Raw genomic sequence first — 14,612 nt, forward strand, 5'->3', positions numbered from 1 at the left:
GCTGCCAGGGCACTGCTGGCTCGTGTTCAACTTGCCATGTTTGGATTAAACATGGAGATTAGGACCTCCAGATTTTACTGTGAGATCAGGGCCTTCAGATCTTGCTGTCTGATCCAAAGCTCAGTTTGCGTAGTGCCCACTGATACACACATGACCTAGAGAAGGAAAACTACTCGGACCAACCCAAAATTCTCTGAAGAGTATAGGTATTAAAAAAGCTACCTTGAGAATGTGCGCTGTGCTGGCTGTGCCTCTGAGCTCCTCCACACCCACAGGAATCAGAAATATCAATTTCAGAAATAATGTGGCCAGCAGGCCTAGGGAAGCTATTCTTCCCCTGTGCTCAGCACTAGTGCAGTCACACCTTGAGCCCTGTGTTCAGTTCTGAGCTCCTCAGTTCGGGAAGGACTTTGAGGTGCTGGAGCAAATTCAGAAAATGGAAACCAAGCTGTGAAGCACAACAAAACCTGGAGCACAGGTCTGAAGAGAAGCAGGGATACTTACCCTGGAAATGAGGAGCCTCAGTGGAGACTTCACTTCCCTCTTCAGCTCCCTGAAAGGAAAGGGTGGCCAGGTTGGTGTCAGACTTTTCTCTGAGGCAACTGGCAGTAGGACAAGAGGACACAGCCTTAAGCCGTGCCAGGGACGTTAACGCTGGACATTAGGAGTAATTTCTTCACAGAAAGGGTGACATGGGCTGCCCAGGGAGGGTGGAGTCACCGGTCCTGGAGGTGTTCAAGAAAACCCTGTGGTTGACGCGGTGGTGTCGGGTCACAGGCAGGACTCGATGATCTCGGAGATCTTTTCCACGCTCACTGATTCCGTGAATTCCAGCACCAGGTATCCGGTTACTCTGAAACCGCGTGATTGCGGCCGCGGGCCGGGGACCAGCGCTCCCAACGCGCCGCCGGCAGCCGGGCGACGCCGCGCCGCAGCTCCCTCCGTCCGTCCCTCCCTCCCTCCCTCCCGCCTCGCTCCTCCCCTGCCGGCCTCGCTCCTCCCCGGCGCGGGGCGGCGGTGCCCTGTCCCGGTATCCCCGCCCCGCCGGCCGCCGCCGCCATCGCCATGAAGTGCCACTACGAGGTGCTGGGCGTGAGGCGCGACGCCGCCGAGGAGGAGCTGAAGCGGGCGTACCGCCGGCTGGCTCTGCGCTGGCACCCGGGTACGGCCCGGGCCCGGCCCCGGCCCCGCGCGGCGCGGGGGCAGCGCTGTCGCCTGGCTCGGTGCCGGGGCCGGCGGGGGGGCTGCTGCCGCCGAGCCTGGCCGCCGCTGACACGGTTTCGTTAAATTGTCCCGCAGATAAAAACCTCGAGAACGCGGAGGAGGCAGCGGAGCAGTTCAAGTTGATCCAGGCGGCGTACGACGTGCTCAGCGACCCACAGGAACGGGCCTGGTGAGCGGCGCTTGGCCTGGCACAGGCTTTATTAGCCCCGGCCGTGCCAGGACTTGTCCCGCGCTGCTCCTGGGCCTCGCTGCGGGCAGGGCAGCCGTGGGCAGGGGCAGCCGTGGGCAGGGGCAGCCGACTGGTTTTGGGCTTTGCAAGAGTTAGAGCCGAGCAGGAGGGGCACGGCTCCGCACCCTCAGCTTCCTCGTGGTGTGCGGGGCCGAAGGCGTGCTGGGCCCCGAGCAGCGCCCTGCGAGCGGCCGGGCTTGGCCTGCTGCCTCCTCCCCGAGCGCCGGGCGGCTTTTCACGGCAGCTCTGGGCAGCCCTCAGGCCCTGGGCAGTGCGTGCAGGTGTTCAGTTCTAATTTGAAATATACACATACACATCTCTAAGGGATCGCTATTCCAAATGTTCTGTGTAGCTTGTTTTTCACGTGGGCTGAAGCATCTACCTGCTTACAGAGCCAAACCCACTTCTCCTGAGTTTGTCCTCCTTGAAAATACGGGACTGTATTCCAGTTTTTATGTGCTTATGTATGATTTGGGGGTTTTTTGAGTGCATGCAAGTATTGGGTGATTTAAATAATGTCCCTGCCCCTTTCTGGAAGTTTGGTGAGGCATCTTTCTCAAATGTGATTGATTGGTAGCTGGCTCTTGAGGAATTACTGCTATAGATATTGCAGATAAAATAGCTATAGTAAGTAAAATAAAGGTCGGGAGGGAATATCTATACTGGGTCTGTCATGTTTTTTCTCTTTGAAGTCTTTGGATATGAGAGATAAATTGTGGACAGTGGGTTAAGCTATACAGTGATGTGATAGGTGTACTGTGTTAGTTTATCAGCACTGAGGGGTGTTCTGTGTCTCTACATCCTTGATGCTGTGAATTTTTTCCAGGTATGATAATCACAGGGAGGCTCTGCTGAAAGGGGGAGTTGATGGAGACTATCAAGATGATAGCTTGGATCTGCTGCACTACTTCACTGTTAGCTGTTACTCTGGATATGGGGATGATGAAAAGGTAAGGAATCAATTAATCTTTAATCAGCTTAAGTTTCAATGTTAGCATTTGTTTTGTGCTAAAGTTATACGTAGAATTGTTAGCATAGCTTATGCAAATCCAAGACAAAACTTAACCTGGATGTTTAAGGAGGCTTTAATTCTTGCATATTGTCCAGCAATTAATTAATTAATCAAAATGTCCAACTATGCTGTACAACTGCAGATATGTGCATATTATTTTTTTATTTATATAGTGAAGCATTCCAGGCTTTTGCAATACCATGTGTTTATTTAGAAATACCTTTATCAAAGTATTTCATGCTGAAAACTACAGAAAAACAATGTAACAATAGCCTTTGGGGGAAGGTGTGCTTACTATAATTGAATTCCCTATTGGATTTTTGAATTTCCCATTGGATTTTAAGATACACATCCCATTTAATGTACTGAAAAGCTCCAGGTGATTAGAAAAACATCCACCAGAGAAAATACTTACCTGTCCTTCTGTTATTGTACTAGTAGTCAGTTAGTAACATATTAATTTAGAAAAATATAGGATATTTAATAGTGAATTTTATGTCTGGAACATCCACAAAACTTGATCCTGCATAATTAGAAACTTATCACTATTTGCAGCATATGGAAACTTTCTTTTAAAATTGGTGTTTAACTACGCGTGTGAGAGAGACAGAGACAGTGTGAGGAAGGTGGAAATAAAAGGCATGAGAGATAGTGGAACTTTGTTGAGAAGGGTCTTGTACCTCAAGCAGGTGCTTACAAGGCCTTTATCCTGGTTTTGAGTTGCTCTTGCAGTGCAGCATTGTTTCTCTAAAATACACTGCACCTGAGAATTTGTACGTCTGTTATTGAGCCACGCAAAAGGTTTATTTATTTATTTGTTTGCTTGTTTGTTTGTTTCAGGGATTCTTTACAGTCTATCGACAAGTTTTTGAGAAGATTGCAAAGGAAGAGTTGGAATATATGACACAGGAAGATATTGAAGAATTCCCTATGTTTGGATATTCCCATAGTGACTATGATACGGTAAGGGCAAGCGTAAAACTGAACTGCATTACTTTGTCTTGAAGGAGGGGTGCCTGCGGGTCTCTGAGGTGAATACCATGCATCTGTGGTTATTTTCTACTATTGTAGAGCATTACTGCAGAGGAAGTGTTTGTGGTCTGATTCATATTTATGTGAATTAAAATTGATGCTTCCTGTTGGACTGTAGTATTAGCCAGGCCTGCTGTGTGAGTTGTCAGACGATGCTTCACAGGGCCAACCATCAATTATGCCAATGGAACTTAAGTTTAGTGAAAGACCTATAAAGCAAAAGAATGGATGTTTTCTTTGCTTTCTGATGAGAGTAATTTACCAGTGCTTAACACAACTTATGTTACAGACAGGGCTACTGAGCTATTTTTTTTCCTGTAACGTGTAGTATCTTGCCTCATACAGGAAAACTGCACAGCACTTAGTGTGTAGCACAGCCTTTAGAAAGTAGATGTGATGTTGACTGGCAGTGTGAGCTGCCATTATGATTACATTGTCGTTTGCAATTAGCTTGTAGTCAGATTTTATTCAGAAAAAATTGCATGCTTTCCTCTGTGAAGAAAGAAAAGAAAGTGTATGGGTACTTGTATTACTTGAATTCTTGTCATCTGGTTTGCCAACTGTTTGTTATAATCTATCAGACTTAGGGTTTTTTTTAAGGTTACCAATAATTCTGTGTTGAAATTAAATAATGAGGTGATAACACTTTTGCTAGGGAATAACTGCACAATATGAAGTGCAATCAAATGTTGCTTCTAGTGTGGTACTTCTCCCTGTCACTTCCTCTGTATGGCTAATTATTTATGAAATTTGAATAGATTCATACTTTAAAAGTTAATAGATTCAGTGGTACAAAATTTGGCTGGAATTGGAAACAAAAGTTACAAATCAAACTTCTTAAGAAGTTTCAGAAAGGGTGTTTAGACGCGGGGAGAAGTTACAGGATGGCTTAACAAATGGAAATATTTCCCAGGGAGAATACATAGTATCTCTGGACCAGCTAAATTATGTCTTTTAATATGATTATCTTGAAACATCTTTAGAAAACTGCTTGTTTTGAGGCCATGGGACAGATACGACTATAGACTCAAAATAGCTTTAATGCTTATGTCAGTTAATAACTGCAAAAAGGACTGGAATTCTGATTCAACGTGCTTTGATGTCTGCCTAGCTCACACTCTTCTGACAGTGGAGTGCTCACTTTTTTCCCCCCTAGGGATTCATAGGGTATTTTATAGGAAATAGCTTTTGTTAAGTAGAAAGGTAATTTTCCCTGTTGTCTTATATTCAGACAAAGAGATTACACTGGCAGAGGATTCCAGCATTGCAGTGCTCACTTCTCTATGCAGTAGGAATATAATGGGAGAAGAGTTTTAGAAGAGAGCTACAAAAACTCTAAAAAGGCTTTAAAATCTGTGATGTGAATGCTCTCTGGTTTGGTCTACTTTATGAATTCACAAGAAGCATAAGAGGCAGCTTGATCAGAGCCAGGCAGCCAGGAAAGATATTCTTAAGGCTATGAGTTTACAGGCATTCATGGGAAGAGCAGACATGCTGGTCAAAAAAAGTGATCAGCTCCAGGTATGAGTAGGAGGCAAAACAAAATCCACCTGGGAGTTCAGCGAGCTGCTGGTGAGCACCAGACATGTGCAGGTTGTTAAGGTAGCTGCTGAGAATGGGGAGAGTCCCACCTTATACATCTAGTGAAGGGGAGGGTGATCCCTGTCAGGAGTTGATGGGTGTGCATCCTTTTGCACAGAAGTATCTTCTTCTGAATCAGAAATCTGAGGTAGGTGGTCTAATATTACTTAGGTTATTGGTTATTTTTTGTGATAGCAGAGAAAAAGTGTAGTGACTTACCTGCCAGAAGCCACAGCCATGAACTTCACACGTAGACAGGCCGCTGGAAGTTATTGTTGAGTTTTTCCTGTGAATAACAATTGATAGTTGTAGTTCCTGTGAATAAAAATGACAGAAGAAGAAGAGGACTCACTAGAAGAAAACATTAAACCATGAGGTTAAATGCTTCTATGAGGTATCCCAAAATATGAGCAGTTGGGCATATAGAAGTGAGTGGTAAAAAGGAAAATTGATGAGGCAAGTAGTGTAAGAAGGGACCTTAGGTATATCTTGATTGCTGAATATACAGAATGCAGAAGGACAATAATTATTTGGACAGAAATAAAGAACAAACACAAAGTCATTATGATGCCGTGTTGTTAGTCCAGCATTTACACACGAGTAGTAAAAGGGAGGAGAATAAGTAATGATCACTTTTTATTTTAATGTGAAAGCTAGGGGCATAATTTTGGCCTACAGTCATGTAGTTTGCTAACAAAACAGCAGTAAATATTTCTTCCCATAGTCATTTCTTAAACTGTGCAAGTCACAGCTCCTTGCTGTTGTATCATTGAGGGCTATTAATTTCTGTCTTAATCAGGAAGCAGAGAGAATATACAAGGAAGAAATAGCATTATGTATTTGTTTTTCTGCTTTTTTTATGCTGTGCAAATATGTGGCAGACTTCTGGTGTGGTTTAATGTGGAGTGTGTGTTTAGTGTTCGTAGGTAAGTACCAGCTTGCAGGCAGCATGTGTGATTCTGATTGTGCTTTTCAGTTTGACAGGAGAAATACAGCACAGCTAAGTAACTGGACACTAGGGTCAGCATGATCCAGTCCTGCAGGGGGATATTTTTAGAAGTTGCAGTTTGTACTAGTTTAGATCAGGTTGTTGAATTGATGTGCTTTGAAACTTCAAGGATGATGTTAGAAATTTCTGTAAATCTTCACTGCTCTGAGGCAAAACTGTGGCCTTTATAGAAGTTCAGAAAAAAACTGTTACAAAAGCTCTGAATTATTTCTCTGTTTTTTTCTGTCCTTTCTCAACAAGTGACTTCGTTTTGTTTTTTTCTTATAGGTAGTCCACCCTTTCTATGCATATTGGCAGAGTTTCTGTACTCAGAAAAACTTTGCTTGGAAAGAAGAGTATGACACACGACAAGCCTCAAACCGCTGGGAGAAACGAGCTATGGAAAAAGAGAATAAGAAAACAAGAGAGAAAGCAAGGAAAGAGAGGAATGAACTGATCCGTCAGCTAGTTGCCTTTATTCGTAAAAGGGATAAAAGAGTACAGGCCCACAGAAAACTTGTAGAAGAACAAAATGCAGAAAAAACTAGGAAAGCAGAGGAATTTCGGAGGCAACAGAAGCTAAAACAAGCCAAGTATGTACATGTGGAACAAATTTTTTTGTTAACTTGAGGAAATTATTCATGAGGATACAATTAGATTCTAATAGTAGCTCCGCTTGCTCTTTTAAACATCCTTTAAAATTTTAGGTACTAAGTTTGGTCTCAAGTCTAAGCTTTTTAAAACTCAGGTTTCTGCATTGTACTGACTTGTAGAGATCCAGGATAACTGGGGAATGGTTATCTGGGTGATTAACTGGCTGTAATAGTACAGAACCCAGTGTGCTTTTATTTAGCTGGGGAAATAAAATTTAATAGTTACCAATTTGCCTTTAAAGAAAAAAAATGTAAGTTGTAGAATAAGGGAGAACAACCTGGACTTAGATCACCTTTGTCTGCCTTTCTCCTCTTTCTTCTCAGCACCTGCTGAGAAGAAACAGGAGATAATGAGCTTAGCTTTGTCTTCCCTCTTAATTCTTTGGAAAGGACCCTTTCCTTGGAATAAATGCAGGGTCAAAGTTTGGCTTTCTTGCCAAAATAGGAAGAGGTGGTCTCCCGACTATAGCCACAATTTATTCAACTGGAACAACTGTTTGGCTGCACATATGAGGGAGGAACTTAAATTCTTATTAAGAGTGCACTTGCAAAATAATGACATATTGATTAAAATTATGTAATAACATAAATGGAGTATATTATGTACTGTTTTTCTGTATATACATATATACTTTAACCCTTTTGTGACAATAAAGTAGGGTTATGCATTTACTGACAAGTGGCTTGATATTCTGAGGTCAGAAGCCAGCTGGAGCAAAATTCAACTGTTCTGTGATGCCATATTTGGTAAACTGGGGCACACTTAAATTGGGAAAACTGAGACGGTACATTCCCGTAGCACACAGTCAAGGAGTAATGTGCTTGTGGATTTTGTTGTCCTGCATTTTTTGTGAGTTTGTGTGGCATTCACATTCTCTGAACAGAGAGACATAAGTCTATCGCTCAGATTCTTTTCCTAGAAAAACACAGGGAGAAGAAGAGAAAAACAATTCTTATCTCTACTTGCTGCTCCTGTTGTTTTGCACATGTAGAATGTGTTAAGAAGATTGTTTACCTGAAGTGATTTGTCAGTTGAATTCCACTGAAGATTGTTTTGTTTCCTTGGCCAATTGAAAAAAGCTGTGTTCTGACTGTTAGGAGACAGTCACGAGTTTTCTTTAGTATTCTTTGTAGTATAGTTACAGTATAATATAATGTAATATAATATAGTTTAATAAAGCAATTGTTCAGCCTTCTGAATCAATAAAGTCATATACCAATAATTCCCTTCATCAGGGGTGCCCTGTTTTACTATAAGTTTGGATCTTAGAGTAGGATGGAGATGACTTCCTTGCTGTCAGCTTCATACTTAACATGCTGCACAGCATGTTCTGCCTGAAATTCAACCAGGACCCACCTATGTTAATATCTCTGCTTGCAGTGCAGAGGTGCCCATTGACATCACAAATTAACTCAGATTGCTCAGATTTCCAATTGTTTGCGCCATTCTAATATGTTCAGGACTTTCCTCCTGAGATGCCCAAGAAGAACAGTTACCTTTAAGTAGAAGTTACTTTTCAGTAACATTGTTCTTGTAGTTCCCATCTGAGGGACACAGTGTAGAAGTTACTGTATTCTGCTTGCAGGCTTGCTGAGCAGTACAAAGAGCAGAGCTGGATAACTATGTCAGATCTGGAGAGAGAGCTGCAAGAGATGGAGGCACAATATGAAAAGGAATTTGGAGATGGATCAGGTGGTGAAGATGAATTAGAAGAACAGGAGACAAAAAGCATTGAAGGTATGGTGTGTGTGGAGGTGATATATACTGGGTCACTGCAGTATGAGTGTGGCTCACTTACAGCCTCAGATTCACAGTTCTGACTGTAATGCAGCTCCCTCCCTCCCTCTGAGGATGCTGTGCTAGAGTCTGTCCCTCTCTGGTGTTTTCCTTTGAACAAGCTTCAGCTGTTAATTTGTACCAATGTCTGATTTGGTGAGGTGATCTTGAGCTGTTTGTGTGTCAGTAGTACTGGAGAAATTGAATGTCAGTGCTGTGACTATTTTCTGGGTCTTAAAGAGCATCTTGTTCAGAAATTGCTCATCTGACTTTGTCTCTCTGATCCCTGTTGATCTCTTCAGACAAACTGAATGATGAAATTGAAGAAGCTGAATTTGTTGATGGTCTGTACTGCCCTGCTTGTGACAAATTCTTAAAAACTGAGAAAGCGTAAGTATTTGTGGTTGGGGATTGGGGGTGTAGGTGTTGGTTTTAAGTAATTTAAAACTGCATTTTAGAGAATATTTAACTTTACATAGTGATGAGTGTTGTCTTTCCAATAAAGACATTGTCAGTGCAGAATTTTCCGTACTTAGTAGTGCTGGATAATAGACCTGTTGTTAATTCATATGTAAATATAACTGTGTTTGCTCAGAGCAACCTGCAGTAACAATCTGGTCTTCACAGCATGAAGAATCACGAAAAATCAAAGAAGCATCGAGAGATGGTATCACTGTTACGACAGCAATTGGAAGAGGAGGAAGGGAAATTTCCTGTGTCTTCGGATGATGCAGATGGAATACAGACCAAAGAGGAGGAAGAAGCAGAAGACATACCCAAACAGAAGTACTTCAAATTGTTTTTCATTTTATCATGACTCATGAATTACTAAGTCTTAGTGGCCTTCAGAGGGAGCTCCTGATGATTTGCCACTGCATTGCTCTCAGTATTGTGCAATTTGAAATACTTCTTAGCATCAGAGTTCCAGTAAAACACATGCCTTTGCGTGACTACATTCAAGTGCCATAAAACAACAGACTGATATTTTCTCTGCTGCCTGAAGTTATATGTTAAGGAAAAGAAGGGTTTGTTATTTTTCAAGCAGAGGGACTTCCACAGAGCTAGTGCTTATTGATTTGGTACTTACTGTCAATTGATTGCTGGCATAAATAGAAAATGAGTGTGTTCAAAATCAGAATTGTTACACAACTTAATTTTTTAAACAGCCAGAGCATAATCCCAACTACATCACTAGTATATTTGGGTTCAGTCTGAGCAGAACAAATGTTTTACTAAATGCAGTGAGTAGTTTGGGAGATCTGTTTTATTTCTGGCATGAGCAACTTTCTTTTGTGGCTACCTAATACTGTGTTAAGAGGATAAGGAAAAGTATAGCTTGATAATATTTTTAGAAATACTACTAGGTTTTGGGAGTTTTCTGTAAAAAAAGGTAATTTTAAAATTATTTTTACAGACTCTCAAAGAAACAAAGGAGGAAGCAGAAAACAATGAAGGTAGGTAATCATAATCCTGCTCTGGGAACTTTACAACCCAGTTTTCTTAAGTAGCCAAAAACTGGCATGTAGTTTCTGACAAATTATTTCTCTGTCCTGCAAAATAGGAGAACTTGAAATTCCACAGAATTTGAAAACTATTTTAAAATATTTTTAATATTTTTTGCCACCAGCATAACTTGAGTGATAGGCCTCACTTTGTTCTGTTAGTGCAGATGTTAGTATGTGGTGGTGACTCTGAAAAGGCTGTAGTCTGAAGTATAAGAAAAACAGATGGAAATGGGCAGATAGGGAGAATGCAAGGAATTGATCAGTAAGACCAGTAGTGTCCTTGGTGCATTAAGAGCTCAGTTTGGTGGTCACTTCTGGCTTTAGTTGTAGGACTTTGTATAATGCATTGGTTTTTAATCTCTTAATTTAGAGAGGGTCAAAAATACTGCCACAGTATTGGTTTCCTGCTGGCACTCTAGCTGTTGGAATGAACACATCAATTCCACCTTTCTCTTGAACTGCAAACAAAAGTAACACTAATCTGTTGTACTCCAGGATCTGAGTCTGTGTGTGATATCACAGATCTGAGCTGACATCAGCAGGTGAAATTCACCAAGAGGAAGCTGTTTCAGGCTTGAGTGGCAGGGGTGTCATAGTCAGCATGCTCCTCTGTCTGCCTTCCTCAAACTCCATCCTTTTCAAGTACTAACTCCTCAGGCCTAGCCTTGTTCCAGTGCACTGTCTGTACCAGGTCATGCCTCTTCCATGCTTTCCCCTCTAATTTCCTATTCTTTGTTCACCTTTTCTGCCCTCTCCCACTCCATCATTATGTCTTGTTCTTAAGAAACTCTTCTGACTCTTTCAAGGAGCTGAAGCTTCCTGGCTCCACATTGGCTGGTCCAGTTGCATAGTCCGAGTATTGGCTGGACCTTTATGTTTCTGTGCAGGCCATGAGGCTTCAGTTAACTCTTTCCTCCTCTGTTTGAGACCAGAAGGCCTGATCTCACTGCAGAGGTGGCACATAGTCACCATGGCTCTGTTCCATCAGTTTGCTACAGCCTGGACAGTAGGTGCCACTCTTGCATTGCTTGAGCTACAGTCTTGTGCTGGGAAATCCTCACCTTCATCATTTGCCAAGCATTGTGGAGTACTGGGAATCTCTGTGGGTTTTATCTTCATTTCATGAAGTTAGAATTAGCCAAGTTTTTTTTTCAGGTAGCTCAGACTGTGCACTTTGCAAAGTTATAAGCCAAGCCACTACCTGTGAAATAAGAAATGGTAGTCAGAACAGGATGAACCCTGTGTGCAATTGAAAGCTACCTTCATTCTCCTCTTCTGTAGTTTCAGAGGCTGTTTTATTGGTGTTTCTTCCCTTCACCACAGGTGGCCTCATCTTTCAAAACAGGAGAACTAAGGTTTTACATGTTACAGTCTCACTGAAAACACACAGTAAAATTAAGAGGGTCCATGGCTTTCTCTCCTCCCAACCCACCCATGTTTGAGGTAAATGAGTATGATACTATAAACATAGTCACTAACGAACTGAAAGTATTGAACTTTGATTTTTTTTGTTTGGACAGAGTTATGAGGACTCTTTTGATCAAAGTGCTGATGAAGAAACAGTTGAACAGAAGGAAGTGCCCAGCACGGAGAAGGAAGTGCCCAGCACGGAGAAGGACAGTGGCTCAACAGAGGAGTTAAATGATGGCCAAAGATGTGCTGTGTCGGAGGACACGGGCATTACGGATGATGTCAGCCAAGAGAATGAAACAAAAAGTGAAGCAAAAAGGTGTGTTGGGTTGCAACATCGCAGTCGCTGTGTCATTCTGTGTCATGTTTGATACTGTCAGACAAGGATAGATTTACTCTCAAATGTGGACTCTGGGGGCTGCTCACCAAAACTGGTTTGAATAAGTATGATACTAAACAAAGTGTGTAGGGACTTCTCTGGAAGTGGTATTTGACTGCAGATTGCTGCCATATCACTTCTCAGGAACTGATTCAACATTCTGAGATTAACAATTGACTGTATAAATTATTTTTTTTTCTGGAGACACATTTTGTTGTATAAAGCAAGAACAGGGGAAAGCAGCAGAGACATTGAAAACTGAAAAACATCAGAAGCTTGCAAATGCTAAATGTTCCTGTGCACTGATTTTGGTTCCTCTTTGTCTGTTAGCAGCACTAAGCCTAAAGGCAAAAAGGCCAAGGAAGCAAAAAAGTCTGCCAAGGTGTCTTCAGAGAGCTCAACAGTGGTATGTCAAATTACTTATGCTATTTAAAATAGAATCATAGGTTGGAAGGGACCTTAAAGTGTAGTTTGTAGACCACATTGCTGAAAGCCCCATCCAGCCTGGCCTTGGGCACTTCCCAGGGATGCAGCATCCACAATTTCTCTATGCCAATGCCTTATCACACTTAAAGTTCAGAATTTCTTCGTAACGTGTAATCTAGATCTGCCCTCTGTCAGTTTAAGACCATTGCCTGTTGTCCTGTCACTCTGCCTATATAAGAAGTCACTCTCCCTCCTTTATGTTAACCCCTTTAAGGCATGGGAAGGCTGCATTGAGTTCTCCCTGGAGCCTTCTCTTCATCTTTCTCAGCCTGTCTTTACAGGAGAGCTAAAAGAGGGGGGTCACATAACTACAAAGAAGGCTGTTTTTTGGTCACCTCCAATCCACCAATTCTGCCCCTGCAATTTTGATTTCAAGAACTGAAACTTCAGCTCTTGTCCTCACAGAGAAATGCAGGACGCAGCTTCATTTCTAGGAGAGTTGGTGAAGTTCTATGTGCAAGGCAGTTCAAATAAATTAAACAGCTGGGGACAGAGGTGTTGTCACCCAGCAGGTGACAGACATCTTTCTCAATATTGATGTTTGCACCTTTCTCAATATTGATGCTTGCCAGAGAGCAAAACTCTGTAGTAACTACAGCTAAGACTTATTAAATTCACTGCATCTCTGAGCCCAAAGCATTACCTGTATGGTCAGGTGAGATAAAAACTATCCTTTACTTTGAATTAGATTTGCAAGGCTTCCATTCTTGATTTTACTTAAAGCCCTTTGAAATATCATGAAGTGATATTTGCAAGTATTTTTTTAAAAATAAGTGTTTAATTGTTAATGACTAATGAAATATTGATGATAGAAACAAACAGCTTATGCCTGCTTCATTGCCAAGGAGAAACTGTGTGCAAGAAATTGGTATATTGCACTGATGACATACTCAATACGAATGTGAAGCATTCTGGTTTGTATTTATTTTTTTTTTCCTTATTGTAGAGTGAAGTTCCTATCCACTGTGTAACCTGCAACTGTGCATTTCCATCCCGGAATAAATTGTTTGAACACCTGAAAGTCACAGGACATGCAAGAGCAACCACAGCACTGACTGTAAATGGAGCTGTGAACACCAAAAACAAAAAAGAGAAACGTAAAAACAGATAGAACTTTGCTATAGGGACAGTCATCAGAATTGTACATTAACACTCTCACAGAACTGAAACATGCACACTGCCTGTGTCTGGAGTTAAACAAAGAAGGCAAGTACCAATGTAGGAAAAAAATGAAGATGCACAAAAGGAGTACTATCTTGTGGAAGACTCTGTGCTTTCTTCTGTTCTTAAAAGCCTTCCTTTAGTCATAGAATGGTTTGGTGTCATGGCACAGGTGTGTGTTCCTTCCACCAAGCCACCTTGTCTAAAGCGCTGTACCCCGAGCACCTTTCACACCATAGATGGGGAAATAGTAACTCAAAGCTGTTCACCCTGTGTTTCTGTAGAACCTGCATGGATTATTTCCACACAGAGGAAATAATAAATTATTTTGACATGTGTGCTGTTGATTTTCTTTTGAGAAAAGCTCAGGTGAGTAGCCAGTAGCAGGGCATGTGCTGTGTTGGTGAGAAATGGTGCTAAGAACACCCAGGTCATGGAAGAGCTGGGCTTGATGATCCTTGTGGGTCCCTTCCAACTCAGAATATTCTTTGATTCTTGATCCTCTATCAAATATGAAGCACTGCCAAAATATGGGCTTTTCTTCTGCCATTCTGAAATTACTTATTTACATTGAGCAGCAGACAGAAGGGAAGAAGCTAGATGACAAAGCTGTTTAACCAGTTCTGACAATTCCTGTTTGTTTTGTACATCCATGGCAGGTGTTGGGGAAAAACAGTCTAGTGGAACAGCCTTGCTGGAATAAGTGAAGGAGAAATTGAGTGACACGAATGAATAATTTGTTCTGATTTCTAAGGAAAGACACTGCTTTTGTTTAAATGCATAATCTGCCCAATCTTCAGTAGGAAAAAAAAAAGGTGGGATAACAAACACCTGATTTTGGAGTGGAATTGCTTTGTACGCAGGAGTTATGAATGGAGGTGGGTAAGACAGTGCTCAGCAAAGGCTGTACAATATTGTTTAGAACCATGAAGTAAGATTTGGAGAGGTGCTGATGCTCTGCTACCAAAGTTTCTCTGAAGTACTGGCAGAATACTCTCCTCCCCCAACCTGACATGGTACTTTACTGGGTCAAGGAATTTTTCCAATATTAAAATTGAAATAAGATTAAAATGATAAATGTACAGTTCTTGCTGACTGTCCACAACATCTGCTTTTTATTGGGCCAAGGAATTTTTCCAGTATTAAAATTGAAATAAAATTAAAATGATAAATGT

The 14,612-nt window shown here is 41.7% G+C and overlaps 1 protein-coding gene across 2 annotated transcripts; it reads left to right on the forward strand.

The window, feature by feature from the left end:
• Positions 1-974: 974 nt before the first annotated feature.
• DNAJC21 (DnaJ heat shock protein family (Hsp40) member C21) lies at positions 975-13,775 on the forward strand. Of its 2 annotated transcripts, none has more exons than XM_039709694.1 (12): positions 975-1,162; positions 1,300-1,393; positions 2,280-2,403; positions 3,306-3,428; positions 6,355-6,659; positions 8,306-8,457; positions 8,799-8,886; positions 9,124-9,282; positions 9,911-9,950; positions 11,522-11,730; positions 12,121-12,196; positions 13,223-13,775. In XM_039709694.1, exons 1-12 carry the CDS (start codon positions 1,066-1,068, stop codon positions 13,385-13,387), a joined length of 1,632 nt encoding a protein of 543 aa, XP_039565628.1. In that variant the 5' UTR covers positions 975-1,065; the 3' UTR covers positions 13,388-13,775. The 2 variants fall into 2 exon arrangements, with proteins under 2 accessions (XP_039565628.1, XP_039565629.1); XM_039709695.1 differs by having other exon boundaries at positions 12,124-12,196.
• Positions 13,776-14,612: the final 837 nt, after the last annotated feature.

The sequence above is a fragment of the Passer montanus genome, unplaced genomic scaffold, assembly GCF_014805655.1.
Source record: "Passer montanus isolate IOZ18808 unplaced genomic scaffold, ASM1480565v1 scaffold22, whole genome shotgun sequence".
In the NCBI taxonomy this organism is placed as follows: Eukaryota; Metazoa; Chordata; class Aves; order Passeriformes; family Passeridae; genus Passer; species Passer montanus.

Bases quoted from the DNA above. Each gene is read 5' to 3' on its own strand.
- DNAJC21 (XM_039709694.1), top strand. From the start codon at position 1,066: ATGAAGTGCCACTACGAGGTGCTGGGCGTGAGGCGCGACGCCGCCGAG. The intron at 3,429-6,354 runs GTAAGGGCAAGC...TTTTTCTTATAG, and splicing joins CCCATAGTGACTATGATACG to GTAGTCCACCCTTTCTATGC. The intron at 8,887-9,123 runs GTAAGTATTTGT...TGGTCTTCACAG, and splicing joins TTCTTAAAAACTGAGAAAGC to CATGAAGAATCACGAAAAAT.